Source organism: Epinephelus lanceolatus, chromosome 6, assembly GCF_041903045.1.
Source record: "Epinephelus lanceolatus isolate andai-2023 chromosome 6, ASM4190304v1, whole genome shotgun sequence".
Lineage (NCBI taxonomy): Eukaryota > Metazoa > Chordata > Actinopteri > Perciformes > Serranidae > Epinephelus > Epinephelus lanceolatus.
The window spans coordinates 33,800,152-33,820,736 of record NC_135739.1 but is presented as its reverse complement, the minus strand read 5'-3'; the positions used below and the strand labels follow the sequence as shown (position 1 = coordinate 33,820,736).

The 20,585-nt window shown below is 39.4% G+C and overlaps 2 protein-coding genes across 4 annotated transcripts; both read right to left on the bottom strand.

Annotated features, from left to right (window-relative positions):
- Positions 1 to 244: 244 nt before the first annotated feature.
- On the bottom strand, positions 245 to 13,263 carry mccc1 (methylcrotonyl-CoA carboxylase subunit). Of its 2 annotated transcripts, XM_033622546.2 has the most exons (20): positions 13,172 to 13,263; positions 12,971 to 13,082; positions 12,358 to 12,401; positions 11,492 to 11,631; positions 11,201 to 11,296; positions 10,882 to 11,003; positions 10,440 to 10,587; positions 10,223 to 10,344; positions 9,980 to 10,091; positions 9,457 to 9,538; positions 9,233 to 9,360; positions 8,937 to 9,120; positions 8,382 to 8,491; positions 7,997 to 8,213; positions 7,783 to 7,869; positions 6,562 to 6,611; positions 5,964 to 6,101; positions 4,559 to 4,666; positions 2,041 to 2,112; positions 245 to 1,936 (listed from the first exon to the last, which is right to left on the bottom strand). In XM_033622546.2, the coding sequence occupies exons 2-20, from the start codon at positions 13,024 to 13,026 to the stop codon at positions 1,802 to 1,804; spliced, it is 2,151 nt and encodes a 716-aa protein (XP_033478437.1). In that variant the 5' UTR covers positions 13,027 to 13,082; positions 13,172 to 13,263; the 3' UTR covers positions 245 to 1,801. The 2 variants fall into 2 exon arrangements, with proteins under 2 accessions (XP_033478437.1, XP_033478436.1); XM_033622545.2 differs by having other exon boundaries at positions 12,971 to 13,253.
- Positions 13,264 to 13,416: 153 nt separating this feature from the next.
- Positions 13,417 to 18,990, bottom strand: lamp3 (lysosomal associated membrane protein 3). Of its 2 annotated transcripts, none has more exons than XM_033621516.2 (7): positions 18,828 to 18,990; positions 17,513 to 17,629; positions 16,845 to 16,927; positions 16,429 to 16,554; positions 16,092 to 16,164; positions 15,793 to 15,963; positions 13,417 to 14,295 (listed from the first exon to the last, which is right to left on the bottom strand). In XM_033621516.2, the coding sequence occupies exons 1-7, from the start codon at positions 18,886 to 18,888 to the stop codon at positions 14,156 to 14,158; spliced, it is 771 nt and encodes a 256-aa protein (XP_033477407.1). In that variant the 5' UTR covers positions 18,889 to 18,990; the 3' UTR covers positions 13,417 to 14,155. The 2 variants fall into 2 exon arrangements, with proteins under 2 accessions (XP_033477407.1, XP_078025119.1); XM_078168993.1 differs by having other exon boundaries at positions 16,429 to 16,551.
- Between the last annotated feature and the right edge of the window lie 1,595 nt (positions 18,991 to 20,585).

Below are 20,585 nucleotides of genomic sequence, written 5' to 3'. Positions count from 1 at the left end.
AATATTTTGAAATGTTTTTTCTCTCCCTCCTGTACGTGGCACAGCATGGCTCTGTACAGTCAGTCATGCTGATTGATTAGGCCTTCTCCAAATTAAGGCTGGGTGGAGCCCAGTAAATCTCAATACATGACAAAGGCATTAGGCGGCTGAGGGAGATGTTCATGAATCATTTTTTTCCTTCTTAATACAAGTGTAACCCACCGTCACTTTCCAGTACATTAAAAAAATGACATGGCACTGTGCGTACTTCACAAACATTTTTATTACAGTATCTGACCAGTCCAAGATCTAATAATAAATCATCTGTCACATCTACAAAATGAAACACAGGTGTCTATTAATTTTATGCTACAAGGCCTCATAACACACCAGTTAGTAAGAAGAGAGTGATCAGCAGACACAGGTCAAGTTCACTTGGACTGATGGAGGAATTACACAGAATCAAACCATCTGTCCGTTTAAAGCCCTCTGTGACGGACATTTCATCCTTTACGGGTTATTTTCAAATCAGAGCCCAATCCGCTCACACACTTTGGGAATCATTTGATAGTTCTGGAGTGTTTTCTTCATCCCAATTCAAAAAGGCCTTTTTGTTTAGTGCCATGTTATAGTCTCCTCTGCAACAACAGAGGCTTCCTGCAGACCTCTGTTTTATTTATGAGAGAAAACTTTCAAAGGGAAATGATGAAGAGTTGGAGTCAGTCTGGAAGGACAGAACGTGTGGATGTTGAAGTAAACCCAAGTACATTTTTTTTCCCGCTCACATAATGAGTTTACATCCAGCCTCTTTTCTCTTAATCACTGTCAAGTAAAAACCAAGTAGCTTCAAATCATCAGATCTTAATGACTCAGAAAAACAGCTGTGCTTTAAGCTCTGTTACTATGCATTTTAAATACTGGCAGGTTCAATTATAATTACAAGACAGTTTTTTTTTAATTATAAAGAAGCATGTGACAGAAAAATTCAAATGAAATTACCTGGTTCTTATAATAACTTAATGGCATTTTCCCCTACACACACCAGTTTCAAAGGATCACAAGCTGATGGGATTCACTCAGTAAATATTTTACAGTCATGTAAATGTGAAGTTTTCCCCCTCAGAAATCAGTAACTATTCCTGTAGTTCAATGAGGCATAATTCTGCAAGTAACTTGACTGATTTTACACTTGCCATCCAACCTACTTAATATTTTCTGCATCGGATTTGCTGACAAACTGTTCAGATTTTGTTGCTGTGTAAAGATTAGGAAGTTTCCAATGAGTGCAAAGAGAGGACACTCAACTGTCAACCCTTTTTCAGTGTGGAAGTGCAATAAAATTTACAACAAAAGATTACCCAATCCATTCTTAAACTAACACTGCACCATTGACAAAAACAGAGACTTGAAAAAAACTTACAAACACAAGAAAAAAAAAGCAGGAACAAACAAAAGAGTACAAACCACATGAAGATAATTCAGATATGTAAAAGGCAGCAGTACATGAGAGAATATTATGAGGTTTACCCATAATCACACGAGTCAAACCCAGGAACATTTCAGGTCAATGTTACTGTTTCTGACCCTCCTATACGCATGTTGGGTCCCCAGGGGTCAAAGTATTTGTCTAATCCATTCCAGACTGAACCAGACTCACGTGATTTGGGTCCTGACTCACATTTTCAGACATATTAATCAAGTGATGGACACCAGGCCCGTTCAGATTGACTCACTTTCCCTCCGGTTGTCACAGTAGCTCCTTCCTGGCTCTCTCCTACCTGTCAGTGTGTATTCGTGGCTGTGGTTGTGTGTTTGAGTCTGTTTACTGGCTGCTCCCCTCCCCCTCCTCCTCCGCCTCCTCTTCCAGTTCAACCAGAGGAGCGTGGCGATTGGCCTGAGAGCCCTCGCTGAAGAAAACCCTCTTGATCACACCTGCCTTTGGTGCCCGGATCGTGTGCTGCAGAGATGGACACAAAAAACTTTATTACAAACACAGCAGAGAGTGTGTACCTGTGAGTAAAAGAAAAGAGGTGTGAGTCAGAGCTGGCAGGAGGCCGTCACCTCCATCTTCATGGCGATCATGACCATCAGCGGGTCTCCGACAGCTACTGTGTCTCCAGCCTTCACCATCACCTGAACACAATACAACAGATTGTTTGTATTTGTATGCACAGAGGACGATTTGTCTTCAGTCATCTCAACATTAAAGATCAGACACATGATGTCGCTCACGGATAACAAGGAGGTAATTTACGTCTGCATTATTCCTTGCTCATGATCCTGTAATTCTCTTTCTAAATTAATGATTCAGTCGCCTTTAAATTGTTTTCAGTTATTGAAAATATGGCAGTCGGCCTGCTCTCATCACCTCTGCTTCAGTCTCATTACAGTGGCTGCCAGTGCATTTTAGGTGAACAATAACACACTCAGAGGCGTCCCTATAAATAAATATAACAGACAGGGTGGAGACAGAGGATTGCACTTCTTTCACAGAGCCAATTATTCTCTGTATCAGCAGGAGTGTATTACAGTGCTTCCAATAACAAAAAGAAGATGAGTTCAAATAATCAATGATGCTATTACGTTTGTTATTGAGCACTGATTGGGTAAGTTTTACCAGTGAGTTAACTGGAGGCATGAGGTGAAGTACTGCTGCAGTGGAAGTTTTAATATAACCCTTGTTTTCTGATATAGAGCAGTGCTCAAACACATGATGAGTTTACATCAGTGCATGCATTTCCTATTGTTATTGTGTGAATCAACTGGTCACTAAGATGGTTTTTGCAAAAACATTATATTTTTCTTTTAATGACTTAAATTTCCTGTTTTTCTTCCTAGTATTTCTTTTTGATGATCTGTATCAGCTGGTTGATAATCACCAGCAGGTTCTTGGCTGCTGTTTAAAAGGGGTCAAAGCCACAAATGTCCCAGTAATGCTGAGGTAAGCCTCGGACTGACACGCATCTGTTTCCCTTTGCTGATATGCATCATTAAAAGTATCACATACTATTCTTGCCTTAAAAAGTTAACATGAAATAGTTAAATGTTTTGGAAAATACACTTTGGTGCAGAGAGTTACGAGGAGATTACTCTCATATCTGTATGCTACATATAAAGAGTCAGGAGGCTGTTAGCTTAGCTTAGCATACTGGAGTCAGGGAGATACATATTTGCTTTGGTTACTGGCAAAGACAAAGGTATCATAATGCACTTTGAGGGATCCTCCTGATGGAGAAAATAATGGACCTAAACAAGAAAACAAAAGGTGTATTTCGTGTCATGAAGTTTTTTCCCTGCACCTTGTCCATTATTCTCATGTATTAGGACATTTTGTATATTAGTTAAACATCACAAGGGTATCATCCCTTAAGCCCAGTTCAGACCACAGATTTGCTACAAGACGAGTTGAAGGCAACTACATGAAATGCGCAGTTCCACAACATTCTAAAAACCTGCCAGTTTACAACGATGTAACTAGATGAGACGGTGTATCATCTCTATGCAACAACTCTCTGTACTTCTATTCTGATTTGCAGCTTTTCAGACTTATTTTGAGGCTGAATATAACTTGTAGCTTCTTAAAATATGACTGAGGATAGTGATGGTGAGATAGTGGCTACAGTTGCATTTGTAGTAGTGATGAAACAGCAAAAAACAGAACAAAACAAGCATCAGATGAACTGTATTCATAATAAATGTGCAATAATGCAAAAAAAAAAAAAACAGCACCAATTAATCAGTCAATGAGAATGTGTGTGTGAGGGGGCATAAGCAGCAGCAGCAGCGACTCACTGTTCAACATGACAACAGAGGGCTTAGCAGGGACGGAGCACCTGCTGCTGCAAGTAAACAAGTCGTCTACAGTCTTTTTGACATGACCAGCAGACTTCACTGCAAGCTGTTTGGATGTTGACACAGGTGACATACTTTACATTCTAAAACCAGCTACCGGTGATTTGACCAGCTGAGTTGCCAGTGACACCATCAGCAGGTTTGAGTCGAGCTCAGACGGCAACTTTTCTCTGCAACGTTCTAAAATGGTTTTGTCTCGTCACGAATCTTTGGTCTGAACTGGGCTTTACACCGTAGAGTCTACAATTATCTGTCTCTCTGGCTGAATCCAAAATTGAACAAAGCTGCATTTTAAACTGCAGTCTCAAAACTGTGGAATAAATAATCTCACTTTGTTAGAATGGCTACAACAGTGTACCCTTTAAATCTCAACTTAAAAAACATTTTTATAAATTTATTGTGTCTATTTTTTTTTTAAATTCTACTTTCAGCGGAACATTTTGTAAACTTCTGTTTTTGATGTAGTAATATATTTCTTTACAGATAAAATTATGTAATAGCTCTTCATTGTTGTATCTTGAAATAGCGTGCTGTGAAGTGCTTATACAAAAACATTTCTATTTACATTTCATTATTTAATATGATGACTCAAGCCTTCCAAATCTCTAGAAAGTCATTCACAATAACCAGTTTGGCCGGAAGAAAAATAAACAGATACTTTGCATGACAAAAACTAAATTCACTGCCAATTATAATCCATGTGTTGTGTTAATACAACCAAACTCACCTTCTCTATGGTTCCAGTCATGGGGGCCACAGCTCCGCCCTGAGCCCCAGAGCCGCTCACACCAGCCAGATATTTTGGCACTGGCACAGACACCTGGGAGCTTCCCTCCTGCAGAGAAGATGTAAAGATGTCAGAAACAGAGGCGACAGTTAAGTGGCAGCTGAGGTAAGAGGATTTGAACAGTCTTTAATTTCCCCTGATGTCAGATGTCAAGTGTTTGTCCCCAGTCCCCGGTCTTTAAAGATGACAGATGCTTAAGGCAGGAAATAGAGATGGGGAGTCTCTGTGGTGACAGGTGAAGTGTAGCTCTCATTAAATCGACTGGGGAAAGCAGCCATTTATAGCTTTTACAAAATCTGTTATTTGTGGAACTGAACCTGCAATAAAGTCGAGAGTAAACAGAACAAACTGCTGCTAATAAACAAACACACATTTTGTCCAGATTTAAAATAGCTAAGGACCACAGACAGTTGTAAATAACGTATATATTTGTCAGCAAATGAGTTTAAGAAGTTTAATACTTGAGGAATAAATAAGTTTAATTTATAGGACAACAGGTTCACATGCTTAAGAAAGCTCACCCACGTACGTACTGAAACATTTAGGTTTAAGATATGTTTAAATATGATTTCAAGCAAAAGTGCAAAAAATTCTCAGGTATCTGCTTCTGAAATATGTGCATCCACTGTTTTGTTTTGTCTTATGATATACTTAATTAAATATTTTTGTGATTTTGGACTACATGTTAGACAAATCAAGAAATTTGATGATGGTTTCCGGGATGCTGTGATGGTAATATTCACAATTTTCTGCAGTCTATGGAACAAACAATACATCAAAAAGACAAAAAAATATAAACAGCAGATTTGTTATATGCAAAATCACCGGTTGTAACCCTAAAATAATTTACCTTAAATGGTAAATGGCAAATGGACCAACATTTATATAGCGCCTTTCTAGTCATCAGACCATTCACCCATTCACATACACATTCATACACTAGTGGCTGAGGCTATCATACAAGGTGCCACCTGCTTCTCAGTTTTTTAACACACTCACACACCGATGAAAGCATCATCAGGAGCAATTTGGGGTTCAGTATCTTGCTCAGGGATACTTTGACATGCAGGCTGGAGGAGCTGGGGATCGAACCAGTGATCTTCCGATTGGTTGACACGAATATACAGATTTAAAGTGTGTGATTTGTTAATGGTGTAAATTAAAATGATTGTTTGGCTCTACCTCTGAGCCACAGCCAAACAATCATTTTAATTTACACCATTAACAAATCACACACTTTAAATCTGCATATTTATGCCATAAGTTGAAAAATAATTCATGTATATCTACAGGCAGTTCACTCAGCTCAGCGTTTCTAATGTCAACAGTGGTGGTAGGAACATACTGTGGAGAACAGGTGAACTGTGTTGTCCAGGATCACCAGTTTGGGACGAGACTTCATGCCATTGACAGAACAGTGCAGGAATGACGCTCCACCTTCCACCTCCACCTCCCCAGTCACATGGTACTCCTCCTTGCCAATCTGAAAGACAAAATACAGTCATGACAAATGTGACAGAGGCAGATCTGCGACCACAGATTCACCTATTACTCCTACTAATAGTGTTGCTTTTTAATTACTTAACTTGGGAACAGTAGTTTGGCTATTAGATTCGCTGATAAAGGCTGTAAGATGTGGTTGAAAGCTCTAAAAAAACTATCCAGTGGACCTTGAGTTAAGTTTATTTTGTCAAACTACTGTTTCTAACTTTCATGCTTAGGTTTAGGGAATTTATTGGTGTTTATTTTAAATGTTAAAAATAGGTGAAAGCTAGATCATAGAAGAAAAACAGTCATGCAATAATGTGAGCTACAATCAGTATCTAGAAATAAAATAATTGAGCTGCTTTTTTTGAAAATCTGGGTACTTATCAGTGGAAAAACAAAAAAAAAAAACACAAACACTGATAATAATTTAGGAAACAGGATGTATTCCAGCTCACCTGCATTGTATAGCTTCCATCTTTGTTGTACACGACGACCACGTCAACTTCTAAAAGCAACAAACACACAGAGTGAAATATGAGGAAGCAAACTAGAGGAAACACTGAAGTTACTTAACACAGAGGCTTTAGCTGAACATCATCATCACTGATTTATTTTTGGCCCTGCAGTGACATTTATAATAGAAACATTTAATAATGAATATGAGTTAATGAACACAGTGTCACAGACCAGATCAGCTCTGAACTTAATTATTCAAACAGTCATTAAACTGTTATGAGTCAACCCTAACTGCACTGATCTTATTAAAACTAACACACAAGCCCATTTATTCTACTCATTTAACACACAATACAGACATAACTCAGAAACATTATATTAATACACCAAGTTTTTAACTGACAGGCCCAATGATCCTGTCGCTAGATATGTGATGAGAACATAGACACGAAAATAACCTGTGTAATCCATGTAGATACACATGTATTATCTATTATCTGAATTGTACGTTGTTTTGTAAGTTACTTTGCACTGATGCACTGCTTCTGATGGATGTGATGAGAAACCTGAATTATGTCCTGTTAGCTGCTGATATTAACTTCAGATCAAGTACTTTTTGAAGCAGAAGTGGGTTTTCAGATGTTTCTGGTGTCAAACTGAAGCCTAGAAAAGAACAGAAGGAATTTCCCATCCTGCCAGCACTGAAATTAGTGCTCAGGTCTTTTTAGTCCTGCAAATTTTGATTAAAGGTTAACTCTTTTAGTTATAGTTATTTATTAGGCTAAAATTTGCTGGTTTCAGTGTCACAAACGTGAGGATTTGCTGTTTTTCTTAATTTATATAACTGAAAAATTAAATACACTTGTTTTGGTGTGTTAGTGGGACAACACAAGAAATTTGAAAGTGGTTTAGGAATTTTTTTTCACCATTTTCTGATATTTCAAAGACTAAAAAATCATCAAAAAATACTCAAGAGATGAACTGATAAAAATTTGGTCAAAGGTTGGCATTGCAGCTCTGCATTGCATTTAGTCAACAAGATGATAAACTACTACAAATAATTACAAAAAAGCATCTCTGCAATCCCACCACTTTTGATCCTGTTGATTAAAGTTTTGGTTTCCTGTTCATCTTTTCTTCCGTCTTTACCTATCCTTTACCTTCCCTACCTTCCTCCACACTAGGGGGTGATAAAGGCTCACCATATGTCTGTTACTTACTTTTGTCTCCCAGCTGTAGCGTCATGTTTCTGTTAAACTTAATGTTGCTTCTCCAGCCACTGCTGGAGCCAAATGGGGAGAAGGGGTCTACAAATCACACACACACACACACACACACACACACAATATAAACACTTAATACACCATCCGTTTTTTAAATCAAATGTGCTGTACATCCTGATAAGTCCTGATGAGACAAATGTTCTCCCCTCACCAGTGGAGGTCTGTGTGAACTCCTGTGTGCTTTTCCTCTCCTGCAGCACCAGCCCCAGGGCCGCCTGGCAGATGGTCTCCCCAGAAGGAGCCCTCGGAGCTGGGAAGAGGTCTGCATAGTGCTGAGGGATGAAGCTGGTGGTCACATTTCCAGCCTCAAACTCTGGGTGGCCCGAAAGACTCAGTAAAAAGTTAATGTTAGTGTTCAGTCCCACAATCTGAGGACAGAGAGGATGCAAAGACAGTTAAGACACAGAACCATGAATTATTTATAGGCATTTTTACATGTACTTATTGTATCATTTAAACAAATGCTACATGTAGGGGCTTTAAGTTTAGCTTATACTATATTTATATGAAAAGCATCATGTGATTGTGTGTCTTACATTGTACTGTTGTAAGCAGTACCGCAGCTTCTTTAAGGCAGCAGATCGGTCTTCTCCCCACACCACGAGCTTGGCAATCATTGGGTCGTAATGTGCTGACACCTCGTCCCCTGAAAACACACATGCACACACACACATATCACTTTTAAAGCTCCCATCCTTCATCACCACCACATACTTAAGAGGTCGCATAGATACATTTTCTACCTTTTTAAACCTTTGCTGTCACGTGTGATTGGACAATTGCACAACGGAATTTAAAATTGCACAATTTCTCTAAGAGATCAGACTGAAAGCTCTACAAATGGATGGAAAACAGTAAAATCTAAACAAGCACTCATTGCTGTGGTTTCTGCTCTGTATTTCCCTGCATTCCTCTTTTTGATCTGCTTTTTACTTAATGTCTTTTATCTTTGTTTTGTGTGTAATGAGCCAGCAGAGACATTGTGATACACCAGGCAATGTAGAAAATTGGACACTTAATTCTGTTGTTACATAAAGACTGGAAAACTATCAACGTAAACACAACCAGAAAGTCAGATCTAGACTCCCTACCTTCCCTGACTCCAGTCTCTATGCGTGTGTGTTGGTCTGCTGAGGGGGTGGAGAGATGCAGCAGAGGCCCTGCCCCTGGAAGGAAGTCGTTGTTTGGGTCCTCGGCGTAGATGCGAGCCTCAAAAGAGTGTCCCCGTAAAATGATGTCATCCTGGAGAAGAGGCAGACGCTCCCCTGCTGCCACCTGGAGGAGTTTTAGAATAATCAATGTGACAACAGTCCAAACTTTTTACTGACAATAGGTAATGTTTTCAACTGGCTGTCAGCATTTCCTCCCTCCCTCCCTCCTCTCTCACCCTGAGCTGCCACTCCACCAGGTCAGTCCCAGTGACCATCTCAGAGACAGGATGCTCCACCTGCAGCCTGGTGTTCATCTCCATGAAGTAAAAATTATGCTGGGCGTCCATTATGAACTCCACCGTACCTACACAGGAGGACAAACAATATAATGTCAATGTACTGTGTGTTCTGGGCCTGAGGCAGTGTGGTGAGGTGTGTGCAGGGTGAGTGTGTGTCTCACCTGCTCCTACATAGTTGACGGCCTTGGCTGCTCGAACTGCTGCCTCTCCAAGTTTCCTCCGCACCTCAGGACTGATACCAGGCTGAAAAAATACATATAGAAACAGAGTGAAAACACAGTGAAACACTCAACAGTTGACACAAATATATTCAAGCGATCATTGCTCTATTTATCCTGTTTCACTCTACAGACTGAGAGCTTTAGCTGAATGTAAATTAAGGAGTTTGGGAGAAACAGATTTCCAGTGCCTTGTGCAATCTTGTTCATATCGGAAATCGTTTGATAACCAAGGTTTCCAATGTTTTGAAGAGGTCATTTTACAAGACAATGACTCACAAGCTCTTTGCAAATTGGACAAACATTTCCTCTACACTGACACTCACACTGGCTCATCATATTCAGAGCTTAAACCTCATGTCAGTCTATGATTAGCTTGATGTGAGAAATGTATCAATTTGCCGATATCTCTTACAGTTCCTTCCTCAGTCAGTATTAATTCAACTGACCACCATTATTCACTCACCCCTGGTGCTTCCTCTATGATCTTCTGATGTCTCCTTTGGACACTGCAGTCTCTCTCAAACAGATAGACAGCGTTACCGTGCATGTCCCCGAACACCTGAACCTCCACATGTCTACAGAAGACAGACAGACAGACAGACAGAGAAATAAAAGGACAAATTAATCTTTAAATAAGAATAACAAGTGGTAGAACCGTATGGTTAGCGGTAACTGACTGAGTGTGTTAAAGAATTATTATTATCACCTGGGATCCTCTACAAACTTCTCAACCAGCATGACATCATCGTTGAAGGATTTCCTCGCTTCTCGTCTAGCTGACTCCAACTGCTCCAAGAAGTCTGAGTCTGACCGTGCAATACGCATCCCCTTAACACACACAGACACACACACACACACAAGTTTATTTAATGTTACCTGAAGTCAATTTATCATAGTTATTCAGACTTTTCACGTCCTCTCACCTTCCCTCCTCCCCCACGGACTGCCTTAATCATCACAGGGTATCCTATCCGGGCAGCTTCTGCTTGCAGCCTCTCATCTGATTGGTCCTCTCCATGGTAACCACCAATGATTGGCACTCCAGCAGCTGACATGATGTGTTTGGATGTGCTAAAAAAGAGACAGAGCAAGAAAAGTAAATGGCACAAAGGTTAGCTTTTATATGTTTTATATGCACTCTGACATCTTTTTTTAACATTCAAAGTACTGAAGAAAACAGTCAACCGACCACCTGGCACCCTATCATAAGTCCATAAGTGTATCACTGCTCTACAAGGAATGAAAACATTTACATTAGTCCTTCTAGGTACCAAGAAACACAATTTTTTTTTTTTTTTTTTTTACTAAATGTTAATTAGAGACACCTAGAGAGAGGATATAAATGAACTGTTTTGTGTGTGTTACCTTTTAATGCCCATGTCCCGGATAGCAGAGGAAGGTGGCCCAATGAAGATGATGCCCTCCTGTTTACACGCCTCTGCAAACTCTGTGTTTTCTGACAGAAAGCCATAACCCGGGTGGACCGCCTACACACACAAACACATTGTCTAAGACATCACATTTAACAGTGTCAAAGCCCCTTGTTGGTCTAAGAAGAATAATTCAACATGGAGAACAGTTGAAGGGCTTTGAACATCATTATCTATTATTTCTTTTGGAAATAGCTCCTTTAAGCAGAAATTCTCTTCATAAAACTGTTGACAACGAGTAGAGGATTACTCACATGTGAGCCAGACTTCTTGGCCACTTCCAAAACTTTTTCCATTGAGAGGTAACTCTGCTGGGAGGGTGGAGGGCCAATGCGGTAGGCTTCATCTGCCTATATAAAAGCAAGCAAAGCGAAAATCTATTTCCAATTGAACATAACTAATGCAAGTTTGTAAACAATTAATTATTGTAACACCACTGCCTCAATGAGTTCATCAAAGCAGCTGCAGAAAGAATAGACGAAAACAGTGAGGACAGACTGAGCAGCAGATGAATACTATTGCCAAAAGACTGTTCAGCATCTCACCATGGCCACATGCATGGAGTGTCTGTCAGCATCGCTGTACACAGCCACAGAGCGGACGCCCATCTTCTTGGCCGTGCGCATCACACGACATGCAATCTCTCCTCGATTGGCAATCAGCACCTTCTCTATCCTTCCCACCCCTGGAGAAGACACAGCAGAGATTTTACAAAACCAGTATAATCTTAAAATAAAGTTTACAATAGTCTCTACCTCACTAATCAAGTCAGAAGAAGAAAACATTTTAAAAGGCTGGCAACCATCATTGTCACAGGTCTGTTGGAATAACGTTGAACTTGTTTATGCATCACAACCATACTGACAAAGCAACCACAGCACAGACAGTGGCTAGGGATCCACAGTGTGTGCCAGGTAACATTTACAGAGCCTAATAAACAGTAGGACAATAATAAATCAATAACAATTCGATAATCAATTACTGTTTTAACTCATTTAACAAGCAAAAACACCAACTAATAAATGCTTTCAGCTTTTCAAATATATGATATTTGTCTCTGTTTCATATCATTTAAAAGTGAATATTTGGGTTTTGGGCTGCTGGTTGAACAAATCAAGCACTGTGGATTTGGGCTGCAAGAATGTTTTCTGATATTTTATAGACTCAACTATCATTGGAATAATCAAAAGAGAATCACAAATAACATCTGCAGTACTACAGTTTTATTTTGCCCACATCACCATAACACTGGTATGTATATATTTACCATGTCCCAACTGAACATAACTCCATAGTTTTGGACTTCAAGTTGAAGTCCAAAACAGTGTAACATCTCTTCAACAAATGTTTTCAATTAGAGGTTCAAATGAAATACAGCAGTTTGTTCATAATATTGAGATTATTCACTCACCTCCTGAAGCGAGCCTCACGCCTCTTTTCGTCCATGACAGTTTTCTGGGGAGAAGACAAGACAACAACTTCAGTGCCATCTAAATCTCTACATGGCTGTGAAGGGCAGAGCGGATGCCCAATGGAGAAAATACTTGTTTATGAAATAGCACGTACAGTAAGGCACTAACCAGCCTAAATCACGGAGCTGAATGTGATACTCAGTGAAGGCTGGTCGCAGGTAGACATCAGTGTGCATGCTGCACCTATCAGCAACATTAGCCATGCTAACAGACAGTTTGCTACCTTTATTTAACCTTGCTCAGCTTTTATCTGATTCACTTACTCGCAAAATGGAAAAACATGTTATCAACACGTTGACGTCGTGGAGACAAAAAATGTGATGTTGACGACATATGAGATCATAAACACCAGCAGATAATTTACAGTGTGATGTGTGGCAATTATATCTGCACAAGTTAGCTCAGACCTGATGTAGTTGCGTTGCAAACTTTAGCTGTAAGCTAACATTTAAAAGCAGGTAAAAAGAAGCTGGTTGGTGGAAATAACGTGAAAGAGGGCACCCTGTATTCACACAAAATCATAACGGCGATGTAAGGCTTTAATGTACTCACTGTGTAAATATCCTCAGACCCTGCAGAGTTGGGAAACTCAGAATAACTGCAGCCATAGCTACCAGCTGCTGAGGCTAGCTGCTAGCTAGGTAGCTAACACACTGATGACCGGCTGTGGAGGAAAAGGCGAAGTGGTAATTTATTAGACAATTCATAGACAGTTTAGTTTTAGTTTAACTGCAGGAAGCCACTAAACTTTACCAGAGAGAAACATCTGGGGTCTTAAAATGTTGCACTCACACTACCAACCACTGTAACACGCGTGTAAATATCTGTATTATTACTTTTGACCTTCCCAAGGCCTCGTAGTATCGACAACCAATGAGATAGAGGGATGTGGAGGTGGGGATAACGCTGCAGTTACCACAGATCACCAACAGAGGGCAGCGTTTCTCTGTCAAACTGAAGGTGAATTACAGGAAATATAAAAACAATTACACTCACAATAATAACATAAAACTCGTTTTATTTTGTAGGGAGAAAAATAAAAATTGCTTGTAAAGCATTATGGAAATTCTTAAATATAAATTATTTGGAAAAAAGATTCAATCCTGGCTACACTGTGATATATTTGAGTTATGCACTGTATTACCTTTGCAGATATAAAAAATTAAACCCTTTTTGAATATTACAGATATAATGGTATTAATTGATCACTTTAGCCAACCAAACCTCACTGATAAAGAACAGTGAAGCTGCAACACTCAATTTTGCAGTACTCTGTAATTTAAGTTCAAGAGTCACATATTATAATAAATCACATTATACAATTAGTCTGGTTCCTATATATTGCTAGTGTATTTACTGTAAGGGCAATATAGCTTTTTTTCAGCCCATTCCTCTTTTATTAAATAATTGTTGAATAGGCAACAAATCAAGGGAGTATTTTAAAAGTCAGAAGTGAACAAAACCTTTCACTGACAGCAGAATGAGACTGAAATTAAAAGCAAAAATATCAGATACAACACAAATGAAGACAGAAAACAATTACTTTTGAAAATCAAATAAAGAATAGTCAAACAAATATATGTAACAACATTGTTTGCATTTATACTTAGGCATGTCAGACATCTTTCTTATTACTAGAAGAATTCAAGGAGCAATTTTGAGAACTTTATATAACAGTAACCGAGAATGAAATATTATTTGAGGTGACGTAAATCTCTGTCCAGTTTCACAACAAGCTCACAGCCTGTCGTATCCTTCTCTGCGACGGTCTTTGATGAACAGGAAGATCAGCACAGGGGTCAGAAGGAAACCCGCCACTATGGCCCCGACAATGATGGGAATAACTTGTTTGTTAAAGTCGGCCCAACACTCCACCTCTGACGCACACGGCAAGAGGAGAGCAAAATGCAGGAAGAAGAAGAAGGAGAATTATTGTAGACAAATAAGCAGAAACATGAGGAAGGTATGAGCTGATGAATCTACATTTGTGACAGTTTACACACACACACACACACACACACACACACACACACACACACACTGATCACTTTGATCAAATTCTTGTATATGTGTTTCATTTACCACTTCAACCTCTCAGGTTTCCTGCAGAAAGCATGCAGTGTAGAGATTGTTTTCCATCATTTATAGTTGGTACACAGCAGCACTAAACCGCTTTAGTTTCAGGACACTTAAAGGTTCTGCAGCTGATTCTCACTGGGCTTAAACACTGTCCAAGGGGACTAATTATCACACCATCTGATTCTCTTATATCTCATCCTCACAGTATATCCACACAGGCCTATCTCCTCAATCAATAAGAAAAGGACACCAACCACCATATTATTTATTATGTCTGGCAAAATCCAGACGTCTAAGAGAAATAAAGACAATAAAACTGGGTAGACCGATGGTGACCACTGTGTTTAAAACTTCCTGTCTGAGACATTTGGATTTATCACAGCTAAATGACTGCCCTACTAGAGGACTGCGATGAAGCCCTGTGAGAAGCTAAACTGTGGTAAGTTTATAAAACTATTGCTATTAGTGAGAGTTGGTAGATGTTTTTAAGAGTGTAAAGGAGTAGTGTGTTGGATTTAGTGGCATTTAGCCTTGAGTACTGCAAATTGCAACCAGCTGAATCTTCTTCTACATACTAAGCATAAACTCCCGCTTAGGATTTCCTAAGGAGGTTTTTACCGTGAGCCATATTCTCCACAGAGGTCTCTTCCTCTCCAAAATGAACAGACCAAGTTAGTAAAACTGGTAAAAATACTAATAAAGCAGCTTCTTGTTACAAACCAGTGTTTCTCTGACACTGATCAGCTCATGGCAGACACCTGCTAATGTGTGCTCACCTATTTTTCACTCTTAACTTATGATCCAGGTGTTCAGGAAGTTTTTGCCAGGAGCTGAATTATTTGCCGAGATCTCTACGTCTGCTATACAAATGGACTCTGTGATTTAAGCTGGTTAAACAACACTGCTCCTTGCTGAGGGGATGCTAACTACAGTGGCCGACATGCAAAATGCAAAAACGATCACACAAATGATCCTTATTTTTTCTTATCGAAGAAAACATACTTACTCTATTATATTACATTTCTGCCAATATACCTCCCTGAATCCTACACACTGGACCTTTACAAGCAAGAACATTACCTGATCCAACTTTAGAGAACACGTCCATATAGATACAAAAAGATATTAATTTTTGTGCCTGAAAAAACTGAGCATTTTGAATTTAGTCTGAAAAACAATATGTTGTAGAGCTTCAGGACCATTTCAATATGAAAATTGTAGCTCTAGAGCTACTAGAGACCTACACTCATTTAAGTTTGTGCAGCAAACCCCAAACGATTGAAGAGCTCAGTCACCTTCTCCATACTGTCCTTCTGGCAGAGTGAAGGCCTGTATCTGCAGAGGAACCAACTTGATCTTCAGCTCCGACGACATCAAAATCAGATTCTCAGATTTGCACTTGAAGCTCTGTCCAATAGCTGCAGTGAAGAGCTTGTCATGGGCCGACGAACCCGAGTAGGTCTTATCTGGGAGGAAGCGGATGAAAGGCAAGGACAGGTACAGTCTCAGTGTTTGCAGGTTGTTGTTTCAAATCCCAAACACAAGCTTTATGATATCTGTCGTCTTAAATTTCTCTCTTATCATGTGGTCTTACTGGCACATCCTGGACAGACAGGCAGAGGAGACACCTGAGCAGTCAGCTTGGAGACGTAGGAAAAATTATTTTCCTGGTGACAAGAACACGGGAGAGTGAAGGTGTTTCAGAAATCCATGTATTCTGAACAGATCCAGGTAAACAAATATTTCATCATCTGTTGTGAGTGTTTTGATCTAGATGTGAAGCTAGAGGACTCACTGATGCTCTGATGAATTATATTCCTATCACATAAAGTAGTTTGGATGCAGAGACACATTTGCACACACAGTTTTAAAGCCCTTTCATCAACCTGCAGTGTAAGAAGACAGCCTCTTTGTTGTTGAATGTGTTGTACCTTTGTGAAGGTGAACTGCAGACTGGCAGCATGGTCTGGCAGCGTGAGAGAGAGATCAACAGCTTCTTTGCCACAGTTACCGCTGATCCTGACCCTGGAGGGATCCAGGTTGAAATACCACGTCTTCTGAACACACACAGGAGAGAAGTATTACTTTACATAAGGGAACAGTGTTACAATTCAGTGTCTCTTCTCACTCGATCGTTTACTTTGTGCCAAAACGTGACTGTATTAACACTATATTGGAGACATATGAGAGGATGAATTTACATGTAAATATGTATCAAGCCTCAGCCAGCAGAGTACACACGTCTTAGAGAGAGCTGATGGTCGTTTCCAATACGCTCTGTTCACAAATTAACAACCCTGACACACACACACACACACACACACATTGCTGAGTCACAGCCTCTGACCTTCTTTTCGATGACAATGTACTCTGCTCCCATGGTGGCTTTAATGCAGGTTTTCCCATCATGGTTTTTCAGCATGTAGGTCCCTGCGCACAAAGCACACACACACACACACACACACACACACACACACACACACACACACAGATACACACAAGGACAGACACACAAAAGATTTTCCTTTATACAGTTACAGAAAGTTTTACTGTAAAACTGGACTGTAATGCCAGTAGAGTTTACCTTAAAATGTGAGTAAACTATCTGTGGTGCAGATAATTAATGTATTATCTCAGATGAGTACGACTAGCGTTATGTCCTAGTCATGTTGTTGGGCTTTACACTCCATGTAAGGCATTGTTGGTGTATTTCAAATTACAATAGTATTCATTTTATATAGTGTATCAGTGTTTTTATGCTGCTGAAATGTTTCAAAAATCAAATTGTGTGTAATTGTTTTAAAACTCTTATTAATGATTATTATTAAGTTTATTAAAAGTTCCTATAGACACTTAAATTGTTGTCTGTATTGTAATATACATGATTTTCTTTCTGTCACTACTCATGTCATTCTTGCAACATATTTGTGATTCCCTCTACAATAGATGGGCTACAGAAACCAGTGTTTGTGTTCTTTATGTTTGTTATTAATCTAGTGTTGTGTTGGTGAGCACCTTTTGGAGGAAAGGCCTCAGAGGGCTGAAACACCGGCTGGTAGATGTGAGCCTCAGAGGGCAGCCCAGAGTCTGAGGCAGGCTGGATGGAGCTGTCGCCTTTCTGGAGGTGGACACCTGTGGAGGAATATATATGCTGCTCTCAATGCCTGTTTATCACCTGAGGTTTTTTCTAATTGTTATATAAAAAAGTAGCACTTCCAAATAAATGAAGTCAAGTGCACATAGTAGACTGCATGATTAGTTATTTTCCCAGAGATGTAGAAACTAGCCAGAACTTCAACATGCTGTACCACCTGGCTTCAGGTTTTCTGTTTGTCAAATGTTGGATTATAATCTGATAAAACACAACTTTAATCAGGAATATTCACCATTAAAGCACAATATAGAGTATATTTTGACACAGGGCCCCCCTAAAAGACAGAGCAACAAGCTATATCAAATGAGCCTTGGTTTTAATTGTAGCTTGGTGTTGGATATCCCTATAAACGTGGAATTAATCAAATTATGTGCATCTAGTTTACACCCAGTGGACCCAAATGTAACAGGTCCACTGGGTGTAAACTAGATGGGTATGACTGGGGCCAGAGGTTAGTTGTCAACTTTGTTAGTCCGGCCAGAGCTTTAACTGAATCTTGGAACAGTAAAAGTTGCTAACAATGTAAAGACAATGAAAAAAAATCCCATCTAACATTTTTGTTGTCAGCTTTGTACACTTTATAACAAAAAAGATTTTTAGGAGTTGTAATGATATAGTGAAAATTAGGCTGTTTTTTTTCATGCTCTACAGTTTTTGATACATTTCCCTCCTTAACAAGCTCCATTTTAAAGATATTTGGAAAAAAAACTGTGAATGTGGTGGTGGCAGTGCTTTACTACATTAAAAATTACTCTGATCATTGTAACCTATTTGCTTAAACCACAGACTGAGAAGACTGAGATGTGAGAGCACTGAAGACCACTAAACAACGATCACTGTGTGGGAGAGGAAACCAGATCAGACTCATTTATGACACAGAACAGAGAGCACTCACGCCTGCATGTTCAAGGAAATACCACTCTTTAAGGAGAAGATGAAACAGCATTATGAAGACCACCACTTAACCTTGCATGTGTGCACATGATTATTGGTTACTGGATAAAACAGTAGTTATTGCTGCATGGCATCATGTAAGCTAATATGTTTCTGAGTTGTTTCATTTGAAGTCTCATAATTACTGAGGTGAGTTAAAGAGAAAAGACAAACAACAGTGTGCAGAGAGAGTTTAGCCCATTATCTGGTGGTGAAATGAGATTTGAATATAATCAAACTTACCTGGAATAACAGCAGCCAGGAAGATAAGAGACCATCCACCTGTGTTACCTATTAACCTCATGTTTAATAAAGAAAAGAAAAGAAAAGAATAATGCTACAGAAAAAGATGCTGAGTGCAGTGGGAGTTTTGCAGCAGTGGTCTTGCTTGTAGGCTAAATGTGAAACTGTCGAACACCTTTAGACCTAGATGAGCTGTGCAGAGGAAGTAAAGTTTCACAGTAGGTGGTGCAGAGACTGCTGACACCTCTGATGGCAACTTCACATCAGTTAAACAGACAAACCATGTAGCCTCTCAGCCTCTCAGCCAAGCTGCCGATCAGAGATGACTCCACACATAACTCTAACTTTATTTGCTTGATAACTGGTTGAAAAACATCAATTATGGTGTTTGAATATAAAAAATAATTATGTTACTATACTTACTCAATATACCCCAAAATACCTTGCAAAAAGCGCCCAAAGCTCCCTTAAAAAAGCAGCTGCACACCTGTATTTCAGAGGAAAACACTGTACCACTACATATAGATGACATATAAATGTTACTGGTGATGCTGAAGATCCAGATTACAGAAGAAAATATAGCAAAATATGATGCATAATTATTGTTTAAACTATAAAGCATTGTGTAAGAATTAAAAGCTTGGGGCATCTGTGGCTTGGTGGATAGAGAAGTCGCCCCATGTACAAGGCTGTTGCTGCAGTGGTCCGGGCTCGACTCCAGTCTGTGGCCCTCTGCTGCATGTCATTAACCCCCCCCCCCACACACTCAACTGTCCTATCTATAAAGGCAAAAATGCCCCAAAAAATATTTCAAAAAAAAGAAAAGAATTAAAAGTTCAACCTTAAACAGACTTGGTGCTAATGATACCTCTACCGACTGCATGACTTTAACTTTTACTGTGCGCTATTTAGACAAAAGTTTTGAGTAAGCCTTCTTCTACTGCTGCCAATAACCTACTAACTTTCACTAAAACCTTACCTTTAAAAACACTTCTGCATAAACACTCTCAGGCACAAAGGAATAGTGCACCTGCGCTGTTTATGCCGAAGTGTCAAGTAACATTTTAGCCAAAATGCACGTGTTTGAGAAGTACTGAGCAGAGGACTGGATAAAGGTGAGTCAGACAATACTGTACGAGCTGTGCGAGAGTTGGTAAACCAATGTTTTGGTGTAATTTTGCCATGAAACACAATCCCCTATGACTTCAATCCATTAGGAATGTTCACTGTTTTTGGATTCTCCGTTCCCCTCCGGCCACTGTGGAGGCATGCAAAAAACAAAGTTTACTTCCCAAATTCAATGCAACACAGGGTGAGTAATCAATATACAAATCATCATTCGGGGGGGGGGTGATGTATTCCTTTCAGTAAAAGATTTGAGTACTTCCTCCGGCATTGACAAAGCTAAGCTAACCAACTGCTGGCTGTACTGTAACTATTTAACAGATAAATATGAGAGTGGTGTCAATCTTATCATCCAGCTTCCAGCATGAGCAAAAGTGAATAAGGTTATTTCTGAAATACTGAACTATTCCTCGAAACAAAACATTCGTTTTATGTATTTTATTTGAATTTATTAGAAGTAAAATAATTCTATAATTCAGTTCAGTTCAATAGAACTTTATCTATCCTGAAGGAAATTCATGTGCCAGAGAATGCTTCAGATTACGGTAACACTGAATACAGTCACAACAATTAATATTCATAACCAGTAACAACCAGAACCAGTGTGTCCCACAGGTCAGGGTCACTCACTGG

Excerpts from the sequence above, each read along its gene's own strand:
- mccc1 (XM_033622546.2), bottom strand. The coding sequence starts at position 13,026 with ATGGCTGCAGTTATTCTGAGTTTCCCAACTCTGCAGGGTCTGAGGATA. Across the intron at positions 8,214-8,381 it reads ACTGCTTACAACAGTACAAT|ATTGTGGGACTGAACACTAA; the intron begins GTAAGACACACA and ends CTCTGTCCTCAG. Across the intron at positions 7,870-7,996 it reads GTTCACACAGACCTCCACTG|ACCCCTTCTCCCCATTTGGC; the intron begins GTGAGGGGAGAA and ends TGTGATTTGTAG.
- lamp3 (XM_033621516.2), bottom strand. The coding sequence starts at position 18,888 with ATGAGGTTAATAGGTAACACAGGTGGATGGTCTCTTATCTTCCTGGCT. Across the intron at positions 16,555-16,844 it reads ACATTGTCATCGAAAAGAAG|AAGACGTGGTATTTCAACCT; the intron begins GTCAGAGGCTGT and ends GTGTGTGTTCAG. Across the intron at positions 15,964-16,091 it reads TGTCTGTCCAGGATGTGCCA|ATAAGACCTACTCGGGTTCG; the intron begins GTAAGACCACAT and ends GCTTCCTCCCAG.